Consider the following 24,345-nt stretch of genomic DNA (forward strand, 5'->3'; position numbering starts at 1 on the left):
TAAGAGCACTATAGTGCCAGGAAAACGAGTATGTTTTCCTGGCACTATAGTGGTCCTTTAACCTTTCCTGGTAAGTTTTATCCTGCAATCCATGAACCAGTTTAGTATCCCTTCTCTGAATTCTCTCTAAGGTATCAATATCCTTGTGAAGATACGGTCTCCAGTACTGCGTACAATACTCCAAGTGAGGTCTCACCAGTGTTCTGTACAATGGCATGAGCACTTCCCTCTTTCTACTTCTAATACCTCTCCCTATACAACCAAGCATTCTGCTAGCATTTCCTGCTGCTCTATTACATTATCTGCCTACCTTTAAGTCATCAGAAATAATCACCCCTAAACCCCTCAGATGTTGAGGTTAGGACTCTATAAAATATTCTGTACTCTGCCCTTGGGTTTTTACGTCCAAGATGCATTATCTTGCACTTATCCACATTAAATGTCAGTTGCCACAACTCTGACCATTTTTCTAGTTTACCTAAATCATTAGCCATTTGGCTTATCCCTCCTGGAACATCAACCCTGTTACATATCTTAGTATCATCCGCAAAAAGACACACCTTACCATCAAGACCTTCTGCAATATCACTAATAAAAATATTAAAGAGAATGGGTCCAAGTACAGATCCCTGAGGTACCCCACTGGTGACAAGCCCAAGCTTCGAATATACTCCATTGACTACAACCCTCTGTTGCCTGTCACTCAACCACTGCCTCACACATTCAACAATATTGGAATCCAAACTCAAAGATTGTAGTTTATTGATAAGCCTTCTATGTGCAACAGTGTCAAAAGCCTTACTGAAATCTAGGTAGGCAATGTCTACTGCACCACCCTGATCTATAATTTTAGTTACCCAATCAAAAAAATCAATAAGATTAGTTTGGCATAATCTCCCTGAAGTAAACCCATGTTGTCTCTGATCTTGAAATCCATGTGTTTTTAGATGTGTGGGTTGGGGAGGAGACCTGCTCCACTCACGTGCCGCCATCTTTATCCACTGCATCATTTTCAGGTACTGATGCTTAAGCTGCTAGAACGTAATGTCCACACTGTACTCTCACACATGCGCATGAGTAGAGCACTGAGATCTATGGAGGAACTAAAGCAGTCAATGTGAGTATTTCATAAAGATTCTATCTTTATGAAATACATATTTTTGGGGATGGAGGGTAGGGATAGATCCACTTTAAGCTCTAACTAGTTTAAGTTGATCTTTCATCTCATAACTGACGATCTGAAAGTTTTTGTTTTTTAATCTTTTTTTTGGAATAAACCATTACCTACCAATTGACTATACTGAAGAAAACCATAAATTAATTAAAGGTACACTCCAAGCACCACAACCACTACAGCACGCACTGGTACCCCACCCCCAATGTAAATAATAAAACTGTTTGCTCACGGCTTGTCTCATTGGGTTCGCTAGTTGTTGCACACTGCTTTTTCTGCAGTCTCAAGGGTACTTCAATGAGCTAATTTTTGGGTGGCTTAGCTCAGGAGAGCTAACAGAAAAAAAAAGAAACGACTATTATCAAACCGTTTGACTATATACATTAGGTGGTGCACCAAGGTACTGTAGTGGTTATGGTGCTTGGAGTGTTTGTTTAAGAAAGTAAAAATGCATTAGTTACTAGGTTGTTCATTTCAAACAGCTTTTAAAAACCCTATAAAAACAAAGAAAAAAATGGCATGGTGAAAAGCAGATCTCTATAGTTATAGAACAAACCCTTGTAAAGCAAGACTACTCTACATTAGCAGTTTCTTAAAAAGTGTCAGAACTACGGTATATGCTTTTTCCCCTCACACTTTGAAGATTTTTCACAATTCCAAAGAAAAACATGGAGTGCAGTTATACTGTACACTCAAAAAAATACAACTTAAATGTAAGACAACTGCCAAACTCCATGTGTAGGAACCAGTGAACACTTATTTTTAGCACTGCCAAACTGCACCATGCTGTGGCCATACCATTTACAGCTTCATGTACCCTCCTGGCCTGTAAATGCTTACACCAGGCAGAAACAAAGGTCAACCACATGCCAAAAAAAAAAAAAAAAAAACACATGTTTTGACACTTGACAAAAAGTAGTTTTTAAAGTGACTGTTCAATCATTACATTTCCATTGAAACTCCATTAGAGTTTCCATTGAAACATTGTCTATGCATTGTATAGGATTTGGCCTAAATAATTAAAATGTAAAAGGTTTTAAGAAACAAATGTATTGTGAATACTGCATCTAAACCTTCTGCATTCCAAAATACCTCCTATTAACTTTTACTGTAGTGGGTATATGATGTCACAAATCGATATTCTGATAAATGTAAACATAACCATTTGGAATAAATGGCAATGTTTACAATTGTCACTAATTATGCCTCAAGTGGCTGTCAGACACCGCCTGCTGGAGCACTGCTGATTGACTGAGAGTGGTTAGCTGACTCACAATTTACAAAAAAAATGTGCAAGTCAGTTTATTAAATGAGGAGTCATGGATTGTCTGAAAGCATCAGCTGACTGCTCTCAGCCAATCAGTGGCCTCCCTGCATAGTGGCACTCTGCTTTTCTATAACCAAAATTTCCGAAGCCAGATGCGGACAGAAGCTTTGCGCTTATTAGAGATTTAATATGTATAACTGCAGCCCTAGTGTGCTGTTACTATTTCTCCTAGATCTTTTTTCCTTCTACTAAATCACCAAATGCAAAGACTTTCCTTAAAGGGACACTATAGTCACCCAGACCACTTCAGCTCAATGACTGCTATGTTTACATAGCAGGGTTAATCCAACCTCTGACGGCCGCTAGAGGCGCTTCTGAGAAATGCTTTCCTATGGGACTGTTTAAATGCGCGCACAGCACTTGCGGCGCATGCACATTTCGCTCCACTCTGGAGCTGACATCGGCGGAGAGGTCACCAGCGCCGAGGGAGCCCGGCGCAGGCTTAAGGTAAGCTGCTGAACGGGTTTTAACCCCTTCAGCGCCACGGGAGGGGGACCCTGAGAGTGAGGGTCCCCCAAGGATGACAGTGCCAGGAAAACGGGTTTGTTTTCCTGACACTATAGTGATCCTTTAAAAGGTCCATCTCTCATTTGTTTGGTTATATTTATGCAGATAAACAAGACGTATGAGTATGTAAAGAAACATTATAGGAACCGTCATAAGTGCAATGCTCTCCCTGTTTTAACTCGTCCGCTGGAAACATTGCGGTTCTGCGGGAATGGCAATGTTTTTATTGCAGGGTAAACCTGCCTCTAGTGGCTGTCAAAAGGTTAAAGAAAAAAAAAAGAAAAAGAAAAGACAATTGATAATATTAGTTAGTTCTGGTTTAAGATAGCAGTACTCAAATTTGACTGACTCTGATCTGCTAGAAAAGACCCGCAGCTCCATTCTACTTAAGTGTTCTCCAAATGGTCTTGCATACTAGGCTGAAATGATCACAATCCTGCATGGCCTTGCAGGCTGTGGTGGCTATATTGCTTGAAGTGTTATTTTAATGAAATGCCATTAGGATCACAGGTTGTTGGGACTTCCCTTGGTCAACCTCTATACATGTGCTACACATTCTAGATGACCCCATGATTACCAGCACGTCAGCATCAGGACAGAATGACCTCTGTTCTTAGCATGAGACATCCTTACTAGAGCAATAGTACTCTGACAGAGAGCAGAACTGGCTAGAAGAGAGTTCTCCTACTCTTCCCTATAACTCAAGTGATTGTCAAGTGAAGGTGTATATCATGAGCGAAATGCAGTGTTTATTGTCTTACTGATACCGGAGAAACTGACGGAAGCCAAGCACAGAGAGATGGACACAGGTTTCTTCAGGAAGGAAGAGATTCTTTATTGGATCACCGATCGGGACTCAGAGGGACTAGCGTCACCAAAATACAGCAAAGTCTGAGTACTGAATACATAGAGTACATTCCTTATATAGCACTGTAGCTCCTCCCACAATTAACTACACCCACACATACCCTTAACCTATTTAATGAATAGAGTCTAAACTCATCCATCCGGTCTAACCACGTGGCTCATCTGATACAAAGGAGAGGGACGCGTAATTCCAGTTCTTACATTCCTGCACCTGGTCAGTACAGTGATGACAGTATCTTAGCTACGTGTAATTAACTAGATACTACAAACACATATACATACATATGCCTTGTGGCAATCTTAGCCTGCTAAACTTGTATTTTACTGGAATTACATCACATTCCCCCCTTTGATGCCTCTGATATTTCACAATTACTTGAGGCATCACTTAACCTTGGTTTGCATATACCTCAGGTTACCATGAACCAGACCAGACTTATCTTATGATGTGAATCTTCAACATTCATCTTCTTGCATTGGTTCTCCCTGATCTAGAGCCTTATACTTATATATCGCCATTATCTGTGCAGCAGCCTTCCTCTCTGCTATACTTCCTATCAGGCTTTGCACAGACCTAACTACTAAAGGAATAAGACACGGTAGGAGTAGACACAACAGTAAAATCAGTAGGACTCCACCTACCACTGCCTTAAGCCCTCCAAACCGCTCATACCAGTTACCAAACCAACTACTTGGATTGTACCCTTTCCATACCTGAGTAGGCACATGCGCTAGTTTAACCATATGGCTAGTAAGCTCAGCTATTGCTTGCCCTTCGTCATCTATTTGAAGACAGCAATTGCTCAGATTAAACTTCCCACATACACCTCCCTCTACTGCCAAAAGGTAATCCAAGGCTAATCTATTTTGGTAGACTGCTGTCCTCATCCTGGTATTATGCTTCGCTAGAAGATTGAGTGCTTGTGAGGTCTCATTAGTAATAATCTCAACCACCGCCTGTAATCTTATAATACGGTTGAGCATATAAATTGGGGTTCTATAACCAAAGGTACCATCTTCTGCCCACGTGGCTGGCCCATAATAATCTATGATACGCTGGGGAGGCCATTCATTATCTTCCCAGGTGCCTATCTCTATGGGTCCCCTTTTCTTCCTATGATTCACATCATACACTTTAACACCTAAAGTCTCACCTGTTTCAATCGGTAACAAGAAGAAGGATGGTTTGAGCATACCCAACACACATGCCCCTTCCCAGTCCTGTGGCAGCTCCGAGTAGGCTTTCTTACCACAGATCCAGTACAAATTTGCTGGGGCTCTCCAGGTAGATGTGATGGATAAATCAAACCACACGTCCTTTAAATTGGCGTATCTAGCAAACGGGTTAGATGGTTCTGAGACATTTGAAGCCGACCACCAAGTTGTATTCTTTGTATCATCATCATAAGCTTTTTGCCCTAGACAAGTTAATTCTCCTACAGAAGTATTATACATCATTCCTTTCCTTGCTATGCAAACATAACCTATGATGGAGGTCTTTAATCTCCACTCAGATTTACCTCTAACACTCATCTGATAATCGGCTTGTGAAGATATTAATTGTTGAACTGCCTCAGAACCGGACATTACCTCCTTTGCTTCCTAAGGCCATTGGTCTCCCATGTTAGTACCTCCACACACATAGCAGTTGGTAACATTAAGACTACCGGCAATACTTTCAGCTAGATCAATGAACAGGTTTTTAGCATTATGGGGGATCTTATTATCTATACTCATCTCTTCGTAAAAGGAATGGTATACTTGATGAGTCTGGGAGGATACCGTATCAGTCTCTATCCCTATAAATAATATTGTCCCAGGGTCTAAACCCGTCCCGTATATTTGAAACCCAAATAAATTTCCATACTTATCTAAGAACTTGTCGGGGTTATTAATAAGTATATGGACTGGGTTGCATTCCATAGACTTACAGTATGGATTGGTAGGCAACTTAGTCACTATCATGTCTTTATCTACTGTCTGTCCCCAAGTCGCCCACCCCACACAAGACCAATATGGACAAAAGTTATAGTCTTTATTTGGGCATCTAGGACTCACATATTTATTTTTGCTACTGGGACAAATATATTTATCGTTAGACCCATACGTCCTCTCCCATCTAAGATCCCCACATACATTCCACGGTTTTCTACCACTTGATATCGCCTTACATGCATCAAATAGCAGAACACCCGAAGAATGTACGGATTCTAACACCGTTTTATTAATTAGGGTCCCCTGAGGATCTCCATTCCTGAGAGTCAACCAAATTGTACGAGGTTGATACTCTGGACTGAAGCACTTAGGTTCTCCTACTCCTAAATGGCACACACTATAGTCTATATTTAGGTATCTACATCTTGATACCTCTCCTTTACATTCGTATTGTGAATGCCAAATTAGGGTTTGGGAAATATGGTTACCTGTTCTCGTAGTCTTAATGCATACCTCACAGCTAGGAGTGTCGGTACCTCTACCTTCCTGAATATAAAAACACATATAAATAAACACTATCAAAAGCACATCTTTCGCCGTCATCCTCAGTCTTCGTCCGTGCGATGGAACCTCAGCTTCCAGGATGTGAGGGCTGCAGGGAATGGAGTTCTGCTCGTCTTCACAGGTGTCCCTTCGAGACTTTCCTGGCTTATACACTATGTGTTGGTAAGCGGACAGGCTTTATTATGGCCTTCTCACTCACACCTGTAACAATAAAATTTGTAATCCACAATAATTCCTCGTTACTCCGACTGAGTAGTGCGTTTTAACCGGATCTTGCAGGGATTCTCTGGATCTACTGTAACTTGCCAAGAATCGACTGCTGCTGGTTTAACCCTGGAGTGATGTATCCACGGAGTCACTTCTGCTACTTTTATTGCTGTAGGGGTAGACAAAAGAACAACATAAGGACCTCTCCACTTGGGCCCTAACGGTACATTATTCCACTCTTTAATCCACACTTGATCTCCTGGATGATAACTATGAACAGGGGGATAAATATTCACCGGTAATCTATCTTGTACCCATTTCTGTACCTCCTCCATAGTCTTACCCAACTCTACAACCTGCTGCCGGGTAATTCCTTCTCCCAACTGACTCAAATCCCCCCTTAAGTTACCAAGTACGGGAGGTGGTCGCCCATACATGATTTCAAAAGGAGAGAGGCCCATCCTTCTGGTAGGGGTACTGCGGATTCGCAATAAAGCTATGGGTAAGAGAACGTTCCACTTAAGTTGGGTTTCCTGACACATTTTAGCCAACTGGTTCTTGATAGTTCTATTCATTCTCTCTACCTTACCAGAACTCTGGGGTCTATATGCAGTATGAAGCCTCCACTTTATACCAAGCATATGAGTCAGTTGTTGTAGGCACTGATGAACAAAAGCTGGACCATTGTCCGATCCTATAGAACAGGGTAGTCCATATCGGGGTATTATTTCTCGTAGCAGGAATCTTACAACTTCTCCTGCTTTCTCTGTACGAGTAGGACATGCTTCTACCCAGCCTGAATAGGTGCACACAATTACCAACAGGTAACGATGTCCACCCGATTTAGGCATTACTGTAAAGTCTATTTGTAGATCGGACATGGGGAGTCCCCCCATAAACTGGACTCCTGGTGGCTTTACTGGTCCTTGTCTTGCATTATTCTTAGCACACGTTACACATCTACGTACAATGGCCTGAGTCAAGTTGGACAATCTTGGTATGTAGAAATGTTTTCTAAGAGATTCTTCAGTACTGTCTCTCCCAGAATGTGTCCCGTTATGATAATTTTGGACAATTTCTACCGCTAGCGATGCTGGTATAACTATTCTTCCATCTTCTAGCTGATACCACTTGTTCTCCAGATACTTTCCCGGTTCAGTCTTTAACCACTCCTCTTCTTGAGCTGTATAAACTGGAGTCCATTGGGACAGTGGGGTTGGTATAAGAGCAGCTATATGCCCCACATACTCCTGTCTTCCTGATTCAGCAGCACGCTTAGCTGCACTATCTGCCATCCGATTTCCCTTGGTTACATCACCATCTCCTCTCAGATGCGCTCGACAATGTATGATACCGACTTCTTTCGGCTCCCACACTGCTTCCAATAGTTGTAGGATTTCAGCTGCGTACTTGATTTCTTTGCCTTCTGAATTCAGTAGTCCTCTTTCTTTATACAAAGCTCCGTGGGCATGAGTGGTTAAAAACGCATACTTAGAGTCCGTATAGATATTCACTCTTAAACCTTCAGCCAATTGTAACGCTCGTGTTAGTGCTATCAATTCTGCCTTTTGTGCTGATGTTCCTTTCGCCAGTGGCCGAGCTTCTATCACCTTGTCTATGGTTGTTACTGCATATCCTGCATAGCGGATCCCTTCTTTCACATAACTACTGCCGTCGGTGTAATATTGAACATCGGGGTTCTGGATGGAAAAATCACGAAGATCTGGTCTACTTGAGAATACTTCATCCATTACTTCCAAACAATCATGTTGACTTTCAGTAGGTTGTGGCAAAAGGGTAGCTGGATTTAAGGTGTTTACAGTCTCTAAATGCACTCTTGGGTTTTCACACAACATTGCTTGATACTTGGTCATACGGCTGTTACTAAACCAATGATTTCCTTTGTAATCCAACAACGTCTGTACTGCATGTGGGACTCGTACATAAAGTTCTTGACCCAGAGTGAGTTTATCGGCTTCAGCTACTAGCAGGGCGGCTGCAGCTACGGCTCTTAGACAAGGTGGAAGTCCGCTGGCCACTGCATCCAGTTGCTTAGACATGTAGGCAACAGGTCTTTGCCATGATCCCAAGTACTGTGTCAATACTCCCACAGCCATTCTTCTTTGCTCGTGTACATATAAGTAGAATGGTCGTGTGTGATCAGGTAGACCTAATGCTGGGGCACTCATCAAAGCCTTCTTCACATCTTCAAATGCCGTTTGCTGTTCTTGGGTCCATAAGAAGGGGTCGTGCTCTGTACCTTTGATGGCTGCGTACAGAGGTTTTGCTAGTATCGCATAGCTGGGAATCCATATCCTACAGAAGCCTGCTGCCCCCAAGAATTCTCGCACTTGTCTTCTATTCTTGGGTATTGGTATTTGGCAGACAGCTTCTTTTCTCTCTGGCCCCATAATCCTTTGACCTTCAGAGATATGGAATCCCAGATACTTGACAGTTGGCAAACACAACTGAGCCTTCTTCCTGGACACCTTGTATCCTGCCTTCCAGAGAATATGTAGTAGATCGTGCGTTGCTTGCTGACAGATTTCTTTTGTAACTGCTGCTATCAACAAGTCATCTACATATTGTAACAATACACACTCTCCTGGGATGGACTCGAAATCCAATAGATCTTGACTTAGGGCTGAACCAAATAGGGTAGGTGAATTTTTAAACCCTTGGGGCAGTCTTGTCCAAGTCATTTGGCGTTTTGAGCCCGTTACAGCGTTCTCCCACTGGAAAGCGAAAATACATTGACTTTCTGCGGCAATTCGGAGGCAAAAAAAGGCATCTTTGAGGTCTAAAACTGTGAAGTAAGTAGCCCCGCCCGGAATTAAAGCAAGCAGGTTATATGGATTGGGTACAACTGGATGTATACTAACAACCGCATCATTGACTGCTCTTAAGTCCTGCACAGGTCGATACTCATCTGTGCCGGGCTTTTGAACAGGCAGCAATGGGGTGTTCCAGGGGGAAGTACAGAATTTTAGGATACCATACCGTATGAACTTATCCAGATAGGATTGGATGTTCTTCTTAGCCTTCTGCGGGATGTGGTATTGTCTCAGGCTCACTGGATAAACCCCATGTTTCAGTTCAATTTTTATAGGTGGAATATTGCGGGCCAGTCCTGGTGGGTTGTTCTCTGCCCAAACTCCTGGTATGTTAAACAATGTCTCATCACTCCTAGGGTTTTGGCTAGTCAACACTGTATAAAGTCGCCACTCTTCTTCCTTTGGTACGGATAAAGTCATAATACCTGAAGGTCCATTAAACTTTAAAGATGTTGTTCCATCTGGTAGGAACGTAATCTGCGCTTGTAATTTGGATAGCATATCACGTCCCAGCAATTGGACTGGACATTCAGGCATATAAAGGAATTGGTGTTTTACTACGTGGCCTCCCAATGTACAGAGTCGACTTTTAAGAACCGGTCTTTCAGCACTTCTTCCAGTTGCTCCTATCACAGTAATAGTCCTTCCAGATGGAGGAGCAACTAGATTAGTCACCACTGAATGTTCAGCACCAGTGTCGATCATGAACGCACTCCTTTTCCCCCCTATTGATACATCGACCATAGGCTCCGCTCGACCAAGGGGGATGGAGCCCGGTCGGTATCAATAGTCCTCCATGACCGTGTCAGCCAATCCTACAAAGTCCCTACCTTCTCTATCGCGGGACCTTTGCGCTGCTGGAATATACCTGTCTTCCCTAACACTTCCTCTGTTCCCATTACTCCCTCTATAACCATTACTCCCTCCGGGGCCTCCTCTACCTCTCGCTCTGCCTCTAAAGTTTCCGTAGCCTGCCCTGGGTAGGACCCTCTCGTACTGCTCTCTTTGCGGACATTCGTTCCTCCAATGCCCTTCTTCCTTGCAATACGCACACTGATCCCTACTCAAAGGCTCCCTACTCCATCTATTATTGCCTCTATCTGGGCCCCGTTTATCTACGCCTGCGATTGCTACCGCTAGCATATCAGCCTTTCTACGCATCTTGCGCTCCTCCTCTTTCTTGCTTTCTGTTTCCCTATTCATATACACCTTATTTGCTACCTCCATTAGTTGGGTGATTGACATACCTGCAAACCCTTCTAACTTTTGTAGCTTGCGCTTAATATCTCCGTATGCTTGGCTGACAAAGGCGGAGTTAACCATTCGGGAATTGTCTGCGTCTTCCGGATTAAAGGGGGTGTACAAGCGGTACGCCTCCAATAATCGGTCATAAAAGACACTGGGCGCTTCATCGCTTTTCTGGATCACCTCAACTGTCTTCGACATATTAATAGCCTTCTTTCCTCCGGCTTTCATGCCAGCAATTATAGCGTCTCTATAGGCTCTGAGTTGAACCATATCAGCACCATTTACGTTCCAATCGGGATCGGTGTTGGGATAGTGTGTCGCGGCCCATGCTGCTGGATTAGCTTGGTTCAAAGCACGGGCTCTATCTTCTAATGCTTTAATGGCTGCTTGATTTATTCTTGTCCTTTCCTCATTGTTAAATAAAGTCATTAGTAACTGCTGGCAATCAGCCCATGTCGGATTATGCGTCTGTACTATTGAGGTGAACAGATCAGTCATGGCTTGTGGTTTCTCAGTATACGAGGAATTATGGGTCTTCCAGTTTAAAAGATCGGTAGTGGTAAATGGGACATATACGAAGACTGGGTCAGCGTGTGCCATTTGACCTGCGGCATCGATATAAGCTGACCCGGGATTTAGGCGAAGAGGCATCTGATAATGCTTTAATTGTTGGGCACCAGTCAACTGTCGGGTTTGGATGGGGCTACGTAGAGAGGCGTCAGTCATGGGTTCCGGTCGGGGAGAGATAGGGTATGGGGATGTGGGAGGTTGGTTTTGGGAAAAGGTAGTGAATAGAACACTTCGGGCCGAGCTAGATGAAGCTTGACCGGAAGTCTGAAGTGGCGCCAAATCAGGATATTCATTTTTAATGGAGGTTGGTCTATCTGGAAGGGGGGATTTAGTACGAGGGGGGGTGGATCCTGCACTGGAGGAGGAAGCGGAAGTGGATGGGGGTAGTGAGGGAAGGGTTACAGGACTTCCTGCGTTTGCGTCACTTCTTCTTAACGGAAAGTAAGGGGGCGGCAAAGGGATCTCGGACTCAGGGGGCGTGTCCAAAATGGGCCTAACACCAGTCCTAGTGGACGAACAAGTCCTAGCTACCATGAGGCGACACTGCTCCTCGTGGCATGTCCGGAGCCATTTTGGCGAGTCATTTACGGCCTGTCTCCAACAATCAATATAAGGAAACTGGCCGTAAAGTTCAGGCCTACCTGATACAGCCACGTGTAAGCGCTGTACCAGAGTTGGATCCAAACTGCCACGTGGCGGCCATGCCGCAACCAAAGTAGGCCACTCCCTAGTACACAAAGTGACCAAACGTACAGGAGACATCTTTACCCCAAAATCACAAACCTTGAATCCCTTTTTAAAATTCTTAACCATACATCCTAAGGGATCCGGAATCGTTGACTGCGACGCACCCATATTTAACAATGGAACGTCGTCGACAACGAATACTATACACGCGTACTATTCAACAGTCACACCCGTTTCCTCTGGCAACAGCACCACGTGGTACGGTTATCAAGTGAAACGTACACAATAACAATAAACACTCAGGGAATTCCCGTACACACACAGCTGCTACACCAGTCACTATATAATCAATATTATGCCCTTTGGCGTAACTACACAGTCACCCACGCTATAATTCTCTATATACGAATTACCCGTCTATAACACACCCCAGTAACATCGTCTTTTACAAATAGCGGTTACAGTACGGTTAGCATAGGTCAAAGCACAAGTTAAGGTCACAATACAATTATTAGTGGTTATGGTGTTAAACATGCAATGGACGACAATGATTAGTACTTATTATACAATGTCAGTAAATATACAGGGTTATGGTACCGTGCACTATAATACAGCAACACACTATTAACACTCTCGCTAGACGGCTGAGCTCGCGCTATCTAACAAGATATACACTTTACTAAACAATCGTTAACACATTTACAATTCCCAACTAAACTATTGGCCAGTACCTTGAATGGACTACCTAAAACTATATACACCCGTTTTGGTTAGCCACACTGCCCAATCACCACATATACATAGCGAGCTAGAGATCCGAATTTACACAGGCGCCTCTTAGTCGCACTATACAACGAGCTAGAGATCCGAATTTACACAGGCGCCTCTTAGTCGTACTATCAAAAGTCTAGTGGGTTCCAAATTTACACGCCTTCCCACTTAGCCCAGATAGGATGAGAACTAGCGAACCGAATTTACACAGGCGCCGCTTAGTCTCCCGGTCCCTCCGACCTAGCGAACGTAATATACACCCTAGAACGCTAGTCTAGACAAGACACCGGTGTCCGGCTAGGGCTATCTTACACCAGGACCCCGCCTGACTAACCAAATCAAACGGTCTGACTAAAGAGCGTTCGATCGAGCGGTGCGCCTTCGCTCCTTCCCTCCGACAGAGGGGGCAGATACAGATTCAAAAACCCCTTTGGGCCTACCGCACAATCGGTATACCCCTAGCGGGTCCTGCCGTCTAAAACAGCAGTTATCTTACCTCCTCGTTCCTGAACCTGAGTTCACACTCATCGACGGGGACACCCCAGCACTTCTTACGTAGAGGCCGATGATCTCCTGGACAACAGACCAGTGGCGCCGAGACGAAGGGAGGTCCACGCAGAAGTTCAGGGGTGCAGCCGTAGAGAACGTGGGCAAAGATAGACCGTCTCACGCCTCTGCCTCTCAGCTACCGTTGAACGATGAGCTTCCCGGCCAATGCACCAAATGATACCGGAGAAACTGACGGAAGCCAAGCACAGAGAGATGGACACAGGTTTCTTCAGGAAGGAAGAGATTCTTTATTGGATCACCGATCGGGACTCAGAGGGACTAGCGTCACCAAAATACAGCAAAGTCTGAGTACTGAATACATAGAGTACATTCCTTATATAGCACTGTAGCTCCTCCCACAATTAACTACACCCACACATACCCTTAACCTATTTAATGAATAGAGTCTAAACTCATCCATCCGGTCTAACCACGTGGCTCATCTGATACAAAGGAGAGGGACGCGTAATTCCAGTTCTTACATTCCTGCACCTGGTCAGTACAGTGATGACAGTATCTTAGCTACGTGTAATTAACTAGATACTACAAACACATATACATACATATGCCTTGTGGCAATCTTAGCCTGCTAAACTTGTATTTTACTGGAATTACATCACATTACAAGTTGGAGAGCCCTTTCAAAATAAAAATAGAAGATAATTAACTGGCACTATGTACAACATAGAAGGGAACACAGGTAAATAGAAACATCATAACAGCTTCTTATAAACCTATATAAGATCAGAGGGTGAAAAACCAATGATGCAATCCATCCAATAATGAATTCAGCCTACTAAAGGTAGATCAAATGTGAGTAAGTAGAAGTGCATCTTGTGTAGTGCATCACAAAATGTCATGGGTGCAGTACCTAGGCACACTTTTAGGATTTGAGCAAAGTGAATAGTAGCTATTTTCTGCCAGTCAATACAAGTATGAAACCTTTCATGGTCTTCCTTTAGAGTTCAAGAAAATCTATTTAGCAATGTGCAGCTGGCCAAAAACAAAAACCTAATAAAGAATATTATCAAAGACAAAAGGGGAGGTGCAGACAGATTTTGTTTTCAAATCAGCCATATCCATTCACATAAAAGGTAACAGTATGTATTTTTTGTATGTTATTCCTAGAGTGAAGAGAGAAATATTATCTTTACAAAGAAAATATAAAAGGAGAAATAAACCAAGACTGGTTTAACGGCATGTGTACCATGTACAATACAAAACCAAGCTTGGAGGAGCATGCATCAAATTACTGCAAATAACATGCAGGACAACCTCATTGCTTCCTTACTCAGACAATTTGTACCTTTCTGTACTTTATCCCCTCTAATGGTGCAGGGTAAAAGAGGCGGTTCCGATGTAATGTTACCCACCACACATTAAATTATTCGAATGGAATGTATTAAAATGTGTAAAGCACGCAATAAGCAGTTTGGTTCTGTATATAAAGCGAAATGAAAAAACATACTATGACAGGGAAAAACGGATTTAAAAAGATAGGGCCCTGTCAGCAAGCTTGCAAATCTAACAATGAATCAGGTTCATTCAGACACCACCTTCTCCATAAAATGGATGTGTCAGTGTCTGTGAGGGAGAGTGATGACAAAGCAGTGTGGTTGCCTTTTTCAGATGTATGTGCCTGTATATGGGGTAGTCCTGTGCCCCATCTATAACCCAGTGTGATTGTGGCGCATGGAGGGTCTGCACATGCATGTAAGCACACTGGCAGCATGGCAAAGCAGGAGGGCAATGGGTGGCGCTGACTTCCCCCCTACCCAATAAGGTGTACCTGTGAGCAGAAGTAGGAGCCCTGGATGCCCAGTTTGATGCATGTTGGGCACTGCAGCTTGGCTTCGCTGGTGCAGTCCTCGGTCTCACACACTCTACTCTCCACCGCCGCCATGCCTAGCCCGGCTGCACCCACAGGACGGCGGGGAGGAGATGGGGCTGGGCTTGTGTCCTAGAGGTAGGGCTAAACACGTAGGGCCGCTCACATACACCCATGGTCCAATGAGGAGAAGTATAAAGGTTGGCCCTGCTACAGTAACTCACGGCAATGGATGGGAAGAATTAAATAAACCTATCTACTTTCTGCAGCAGACATGTATGAATATGTATAGATAAGCAAAGTGTGAGATATAACCATCACATCATCTGTGTACCCCTTATCTAAAAGATAAATAAGTAACCACGAGTCGTACTACATCAATTGCAGATTCACTACTTGTCTTATCCAGTTCTAGATAGTTTTATAACGTGTTTTTCTTTTTCTTTTTTACTGTTTAGTTCCAAATAGTTTATTGGTTGAGTGATTACAAATTATAAATGGCGTAACAGCGATTATAAAGTATGAATAAATTGATTAAACGTAACAGTCCCAGTGGTTGGGAATGAGCAGGAGGCGTTCTGAATTTAGAATGTCTAATAGTGGGTTACTGATGTATCTCTGGAGTAGTAAAGGTTCTATTCCTGGGTAGAGGGGGCGTGGTTATGATGATATGTCTGGAGTAGGAATATCTCTTCATGTCAGCGGAAGAAGGAAGTTATAAAATGACCCCTTGACCGGCAAACTGCAGGATGTGCATCATCAGGTTAGTAGGACAGCTGTAGTGCGCCATGTGCTTCCAGTAGAGGAATCATTGCGTGCGGGGGCCGGCCCAACACTCCCCCTGTTCATAGAGAACACGAGGAGATCCACTATGCCACTGCAGACAGTACTGCACATGGCTACATAGGGTTTAATTTTTTGGAGGAGGGGTTTTTGTCTGCTTTTTTTTTTTTTTTTTTGTGGAAGCACAACATTTTTATTAAAAAAAATATATATATATAAGCAGGCTTCCACTGGTCACAGGTGGGGGCATGGTGGACCAGGGCTAGGTTCTCTGTTAATTTACAGTTCCAGTCCCATTGAAATGACTTTTTAAAATCCCCACAGTAATGGTGAGGGAGCAATACGGGTCCATTTGCTCTGGGGATGAGGAACAGCAGGCTGCGCCATATTTGGGGTTGGCATAAGGAATGATGTTATTAGTTATATCCAGGGGCAGTATTTTTGTGTACACACCAACACAAATGTGTTTCCCCTCTCCTCTCCACTCCCCACCGCCCCCCCCCCCCCTACTTTTTTAGCCCTTTTTGCATTTTATCCCATCTTCTGAATGTCTTGTGCCTTTTGTGTGTCTCTTACTCTCCCCAAGCACTTTTTCTGTGTCCTGTACACCTCCCTGCCCCATGTCCAATTCTTTTCCCACTTCTCCACCTCGCACCCTTATTTCTGTGTTACGTTCTCCTCTCCCTGGCCCCATTTCTGTGTACCCGTCTTCACTCTCTTCCCATTCCCCCCTCCCAGTGTTCCATTTCAGTGTCCTGTTTTTATACCTCCATTCCATTTCTGTGTCCTGTCACCTTTTGGCATGGCATTCCTGGGCTACCTGGTGTTTGTAAAGGGACATCAATCCCTTTACATATCCTATACCATCCATTTTGAATTATTTTTTTTTCTCTTACTTTGGATAGACCTTACCTTTGTATTAATGTCGTGTTCTGTGATCTCAGCAGCTCACATTCTGATCCCGAATCAACACAGTAAAGGAGGAGACTATATTTAAAAGAAGAAAAACTACCACAACAAGACGACATTTCCTATTTCTAATTTCTAAAATTAGAGGGACAAAGGTTTAAAAATAGTATCCGGAAGTATTACTTTACTGAGAGGGTAGTGGATGCATAGAGTAGCCTTCCAGCTGAAGTGGTAGAGGTAACACAGTAAAGGAGTTTAAGCATGCGTGGGATATGCATAAGGCTATCCTAACTATAAGATAACAGTGCTGCAGAATCTGTTGGCACTTTATAAATACTAGTAATAAATAAGGCCAGGGACTAATGAAAGTATTTATAAAAATTGAGCAGACTAGTTGGGCCGAATGGTTCTCATCTGCCATCACTTTCTATGTCTTTCCAGACCTTTAGGGTCTCCGTGAAACTAAGGGACACTGTGCACCGTGGTATTTAAAGGGCTTTGAGCAGCACTAACTGGTCCCAACTGACAAAGGTGATCCCTATTCATCGAAATGTAACCCCCTTCTGGTACCTTCACTATGTGATGGTCTATGCCGTCACTAAGCATTAAAGCCCTGAACTGCATGACGGTATGGACCATCATTTTGTCCTTAAAGGGACACTTCAGTCACCAGAACAACTACAGCATAACGTAGTTGTTCTAGTGAGTATAGTCAGTCCCTTTATAGATTAAAGAGTCTTCTGAATGTATTGTAAATCTGCAACATTGTAACTCTTATAATTTTGTTCATCTGCAATATTTAATTGAGCAGATTCCAAGTACAGTTTTTCTACTGATAAAGAACGTGGTACTGACTGTTTTATTTTAATATTGGGCATAATATCTTAGTAGTACTATAAATATATTTTACGGGAAAGGGGGATAAAGTTATATGTTCTTGGAAGAGCTGACACAGGGATATTACATGTAATACTAATATGCAACACAGACTGGCTACTTCAATGGATACCAATTGGAAGTATTGATGGTGAGAGAAAAATTATAGAAAAAGCAGGTAAGTGTGGAAAAAAATCATCCTCATTCATAGATAACGCATTTAAATGACACATTTGTCACAAAGTGATGCATGCCACTTTAACCCCTTAAGGACAAAACTTCTAGAATAAAAGGGAATCATGACGGAATATTTCCGTCATGTGTCCTTAAGGGCTTAAGTGAATCATAGCTTAAACATATGGAATATGATCTTGTATTTGTGAATACATATCTACTTAAAAATTAATTTGACAGTGCGTACACAGTACTCTCCTGTTGGTAGTAGGTATAAAATTACACCAAGTAAGAAATGTGACACCGTACCAGGACCTCTTTCATGAACACTTAAAAAAGGAGATAAAAACTATTGAAAGGGATTATAGTATAGAAATACATAAGGCTATTATTACTTGATTTGCAGTAAAGAAGATATATATTCAATGTGATTAAATTTTTTGGCAGGGTCTAAGATTGGCATAAAGGAGGATTTCTTAGAGAGCGGTAAATTCGGTTTAACTAGTCTATCTAATTGAAGGACATTTTTATATGCAATCATTGGTCGAGACAGAAACCTGGGGATCTCTGGATGACAATTAGTAAAGACTCAATGTTTTTTCACAGTTTTAAGAATACTGGATGAAGGATTGGGGACATCCTATTAAGAATCCCTCTGCACTTACCCATGAGAGCCATATGTATAGATTTGGCTAAATGATTGAGTATTTACACTCTATATTTTGTATTCTTTATATTGGCAATATTGCACTATGTTTTGTTTCTTTCTGTAGAACAAACAGATGTGTTCCACCTACTGTATGTATTTTTCAAGTATTCTTTAGAGTGGTATAAGGGGTTCCCACTCAGGTGGTTTATAGCCATTATTGCTAACACATACATCCATATACTGTATATCTTTAACAGGGTTACCTTGTAACTTGTTACTTTGTAACTGTAACAACTGATCTGAAGTCTCTGCATCCAGCGTGATATACGAAAGGGGGAATATCACGGTCTGCTCGTCGCTGTCATGTGTTAGCCGACCCCGGTCTATCTTGCTTTGACTGACCGGGTCCGTTAGTTTGAGTTGCTATGATAGTGCCATCAGGGTTTAAAACCTCTTATAATGTTAAGGATGCCTCTTTAAAATTGATTGATAACTCATCATTAACCCGACTCTTAAGTCTCGCATGGCAGTATGTAGCACAATAAATCTTTAGTTGAGCCAAACAGTAGTGATATTATACATTGTTTCGTATTTATACATAAAATACACATAAACGTAAACAAAAATAAAAGTAGAAACACAATGGTCAAAATAAAATATTTACATAAACCCTTTAACCCCCTTAAGGACCAAACATGCCATGTGTCCTTAAGAGATTAAAAAGGGTACATAATTGGCTGATGAAAAGACCCAAATAATGGGGGACGTATGGAAAGATCTACTCATATGCTTTAAACTTGTCAGGGTACCTGTGGTCTCTACCTCCAAAAGAGGTAGAGACTTAGCTGTTCCACCATCCAGACGGTCTGATGACTCCCTTCCCCGCGGTCTATCCGGTCATGCAAGGCCGGCCGCGAGGGAGTGACTGCCTTTTACACCATCTAGGCAGGAAGTCATCATCAGGACACTCCCCCGGATCGACCTGTCAGTCAATTGCTGCAGGACCAATCAGGACGTCTCGGAGGTGTGGTTACTGCTCTGAACAGGGTATTTAACAGAGCTTCTTTCATTAGCTCATTGCCCTGTCGTGGTTCTAGCTTGTTCTAGTCACTCAGCGCTTGTGTATTCTATTATCCCTTTTGGTTTTGACCCGGCTTGTTTACCTTACTCTGCTTATCTCTGTTACCCTTGATTCGGCTTGTCTCTCGCTTACCTGTCTTCTGTTACCCTCGACCTCGGCTTGTCTTTGACCATTCTAATCTGTACTACTTACGTTAGTCCGGCCATTCTAAGGTCCGGTATACGTATCTGGCTACTGTTTGTACTCTGCGTGTTGGATCCCTGTCCCGATCCTGACAAAACTAACCTTAACCTTAGTAATAAATTGTAGAATTCTGTAAAATTTCTTAATTATAATAACCTACTTGCAGGTTTAATGATGAATATGATCATCTAGATGCTAAAGCTGTAATAAACAGCCCTGCGCTCTAGATCTTATAAACTAAATTACGGTAGCTTGCATCTTTATAGCCTACTGAAATATAACATTATTATCTCCACTTTCTCTCCTACCTTCTCTCCCTTTCCCTCCATTCATCCCTCTTATAACATCAGTAACTGATGATTAAAGTGAAGATTGGACTAACTGCTCCACGCCCTAGACCTTCCAATAAGCTTAACCTCCAAAAAAAAAGAAAAATATTAATCAGCATCATTCCAATAACATCATCCAGTCGCAACTGATACAGCTTAAACATAACTGAGAGCATTATTATGAACAAAAAGAAAATCAAACAAAAAACTCATTATCTAACTACACGATACTTTAATAATTATAGACACTTAAGGGGAAAAAAAAGCTCATCCCCCTAACTGCACACTATCTTTTAAAGCCTGCAAAAGGGGGCCCGAAAAAGTCTTTCCTATAGTTCCCATGGCGCTAATAGCGCTAGCCATATGTCTGTACGACTTACGACTTGAAGAACCAGCCATCATCCATTCTGGCTGGACTTTCTTCGGCAAAGCACAAGCTGGTACAGCTTGAACCGACTTTTGCATGAGACTCCACTCTGTGAGCTTCACTATGCCAGCATTAGAGTTCGCAATAGCATGTGTGAATCTGTTATGCCACACCCACACCTTTTTGGGGTATCCCCACCTGTAAGAGACCTTGTTCTTGCGCAGGGTACTAGTAACTGTAGCAAATTCCCTCCTGTGTACCATAGTTGAGGCAGATAGATCCGTAAAGATATTTATATCTTGATATGGCTCTGGCAGAACAGGTAACTTCTTGGAGGCATTCAGTAGCTGATCTTTAGAATGGAGGTAATGGAATCGCACAATAGCATCTTTAGGCTTGTCCGCTGTGAATATGATGGGTTGTGGAAGCAGGTGGACTCTGTCCTGCATCCAAGCTGTCCGATTCAACGTCAAACTGCCTAGACAACGCGTCCGCTTTAACGTTCTTAGAACTGGGTCTGTAGGTGATAATGACGTTAAAGCGGGACAAAAATAATGACAATCTAGCTTGTCTAGAAGACAGTCATTTGACATCCCCAATATATGCCAGGTTCTTGTGATCAGTAATAATTTAGAATGGGATCCTTGGAACCCTCCAAAAGATGTCGCCATTGCTTAAAGGACCACTCTAGGCACCCAGACCACTTCAGCTTAATGAAGTGGTCTGGGTGCCAGGTCCAGCTAGGGCTAACCCATTTTTTTTATAAACTGCTATGTTTATAAATGGGTTAAGCCTTCCCCCTAATCCTCTAGTGGCTGTCTCATTGACAGCCGCTAGAGGCGCTTGCGTGATTCTCACTGTGAAAATCACAGTGAGAGCACGCAAGCGTCCATAGGAAAGCATTGATAATGCTTTCCTATGCGACCGGCTGAATGCGCGCGCAGCTCTTGCCGCGCATGCGCATTCAGCCGACAGGGCGGAACGGAGGAGGATCGGAGGCAGAGAGATCCCCGCCCAGCGATGGAAAAAGGTAAGTTTTACCCCTTTTCCCCTTTCCAGAGCCGGGCGGGAGGGGGACCCTGAGGGTGGGGGCACCCTCAGGGCACTATAGTGCCAGGAAAAAGAGTGTGTTTTCCTGGCACTATAGTGGTCCTTTAAGTGCTTGTGTGAGGGCTAACAGTTCTCTATTTCCAATGTCCTAGTTACGTTCGGCAGGAGACCGCTTTCTGGAGAAGTAACCACAAGGATGCTAGGGGCATCCTGACTTTCTCTGAGAAAGAACAGCCCCGACCCCTGTCTCAGAGGCGTCAACCTCAGGTAAGAAAGATTTACTAGTGTCAGGATGTCTTAATATGTCAGCAGATGTGAACATTTGTTTAACCCCTTAAGGACCAAATTTCTGGAATAAAAGGCAATCACGACATGTCACACATGTCATGTGTCCTTAAGGGGTTAAGAAGCTCAAAAACCTCTTTAGCTTCTTTAAGCCATATAGTACAATTAGCCCCCTTGCTTGTCATATTGGTGATATGGGCTATTACCAAAGAGAAACCATTGATGAATCTCCTGTAGTAGTTGGAGAAACCAATAAACCTCTGTATGGCTTTTAAACCACTGGGTAATGGCCATTGTAGAACGGCCTCTAGTTTGCAAGGATCCATTTGAAAACCAGAGGCAGAAATGTTATACCCCAAAAGCTTGTTTGACATGATCATGATGAGCTTGTATGTCGGGGGAATAAATAAGGATATCATCCAGGTGTACAAGCACAAAAGAGTAAATATAGTCTTAGAGTACATCATTAATAAGGTCCTGAAATACGGTCGGAGCATTACATAACCCGAAGGGCATAACAATATATTTGTAGTGCCCACTCCTAGTGTTAAACGCCGTCTTTCATTCATGATCCTCCCTAATTCTCAGCAAATTGTATGCACTCCTAAGGTCAAGCTTAGTAGTCTATCAAACAATTTGCATATAAGGGGAATGGGATAGGCATTTTTGATGGTAATCTCGTTTAATGCCCTGTAGTCTATGCATGGTCGTAATTCTCAATCTTTCTTAGCTACAAAAAAGAACCCTGCACCAGCAGGCGAGGATGATTTACGTATATGGCCTTTACTTAAAGATTCCTTAATGTACTCATCCATGATTTTACTTTCTCGTGGGGATAGGGCATATACCGCTCCTTTAGGAGGCATAGCCCCGGGCAACAGATCAATGGAACAATCGTAAGATCTGTGTGGAGGAAGAGCATTAGTCTGGCTTTTACTAAATGCCTCTCTAACCTCCCAATACTATATGGGAATTTCAGGAGTTGGAGACATAACAGCGGGTAAAGCAACAATGTCCACTTTTTTAGAAATGGGTAACATGCAGCTTTCCTGACAGTCTTTTTACCCCATTCCAGTATTTCCCCTCTAGTCCAGTCAAAATGAGGGTTATGCTTGATGAGCCAAGGGAACCCTAATACAGTAGGACAGGAAGGGGAAGTGATTATCTGGAAAGTAATGTCTTCCTAATGCTAAGTTCCTATCGTAATGCAAATAGGCAAGGTCTCATGGGTAATAAGAGGTTGAGATAGGAGTCTCCCATCAATAGTCTCAACCGCTAGAGGTGATGATCTCTCCTTGACTGATAGTGTTTTGTTTTTTTTTTAACAAAATACAAATCAATAAAGTTACCAGCCGCACCAGAGTCAACCAGGGCTTTGAATGAAAAGTTCTCCTCATTGCAAAGGCGGAAATGTCAAGGAGAAATCTGCTTCGGGAATTATTAGAGGATGTATCCAAGACCTTTTCCCCTCAAGGTTCTTAGGTGCGGAAGTTTGCCGGACATATAGTACAAGCATCTCTCATATGCCCTTTCTTGCCACAATATAAGCACAGACCCTCTCTTCTCCTATACTGTTTTTCTACCTTAGACAGTCTTGTAACCCCTAACTGCATAGGTTCGGGTTCAGACCGCGTTGAGATGTCAGGTACAACAGGTATGGAGAATCAAGGTTCTAGTGACATAGTCAAACGTCTAGTTCTGTTTCTAGTAATTTTCCTGGTCCTGAGTCTATTATCAATCTGCATCACATAGTTAATAAAGTAATTTAACCCCTAAGGTAGGTCTTTGGCAGCAATTTCATCAAGTATAACTTCGGATAATTCTTTTTTAAAAGCAGCGATTAATCAGTTGTTAGTCCAGTCTACCTCAGGCCAAGGTACGAAATTCTATGGCATAATCCGAGACAGACCGGTTCCCTTGTTTGATATGCATTAGGGCAGTGGAGGCGTCTTCCTCTCTGCCTAATGGTTCAAACGTCAGTTTGAATTCCGCTAGGAATTCCTGGTAACAATGAGCAATACTCCTGCTACTTTCCCACAATGGATTAGCCCAGGTTAAGGACTTACCTTTAAGTTGGTTCATCAGATACCCAATCTTGGCTCTATCAGAAGGAAATGAACCAGGTGAGGCCTCAAAGTGGTACTCAATCTGATTGAGAAATCCCCTACATTCCTGGATATTACCAGAAAAATGCAGGGGAGGAGATAAGGAGATCGTAGTTGCCTTATATACTATAGGTGGAGGTACATTAGGCAGTGGTGACATAATTGGAGAAGCCTCAGGTTGTAAATCAGCCGTCTTAGTAAGGAGCGTGCTAAAAGCCTGGGCAAATTGATCCATACGGTGATCATTCTCCTCTAGCTGTCTCTCACAAACTATGTGCTGACATAATTCTGCAGGATCTATGGCCATGTCGTAATGGCAGAATTACAAGTTGATCCAGCACGCAGTACTGTGTCACACCTAGGACTAAGGATAACTTATAAACGGACCTTAGAATGGCTGGACTTAATGTCTCCAAGAATAGTCAAAATACTTGCCACGGTCAGGGACACAGAATCAGACACAAAGATGAGGGAAAGCCAAAGTCA

The 24,345-nt window shown here is 42.8% G+C and overlaps 1 protein-coding gene across 1 annotated transcript in view; it reads right to left on the bottom strand.

The window, feature by feature from the left end:
- Window positions 1-15,180, bottom strand: part of METAP1 (methionyl aminopeptidase 1) — a 51,987-nt gene extending 36,807 nt beyond the window's left edge. Inside the window, exon 1 of the mRNA XM_063458605.1 lies at window positions 15,030-15,180. Coding sequence (XP_063314675.1) covers window positions 15,030-15,143 — 114 coding nt within the window. The 5' untranslated portion in view covers window positions 15,144-15,180. The remainder of the gene's footprint in view (window positions 1-15,029) is intronic.
- Window positions 15,181-24,345: the final 9,165 nt, after the last annotated feature.

Source organism: Pelobates fuscus, chromosome 6, assembly GCF_036172605.1.
Source record: "Pelobates fuscus isolate aPelFus1 chromosome 6, aPelFus1.pri, whole genome shotgun sequence".
Taxonomy (NCBI): Eukaryota; Metazoa; Chordata; class Amphibia; order Anura; family Pelobatidae; genus Pelobates; species Pelobates fuscus.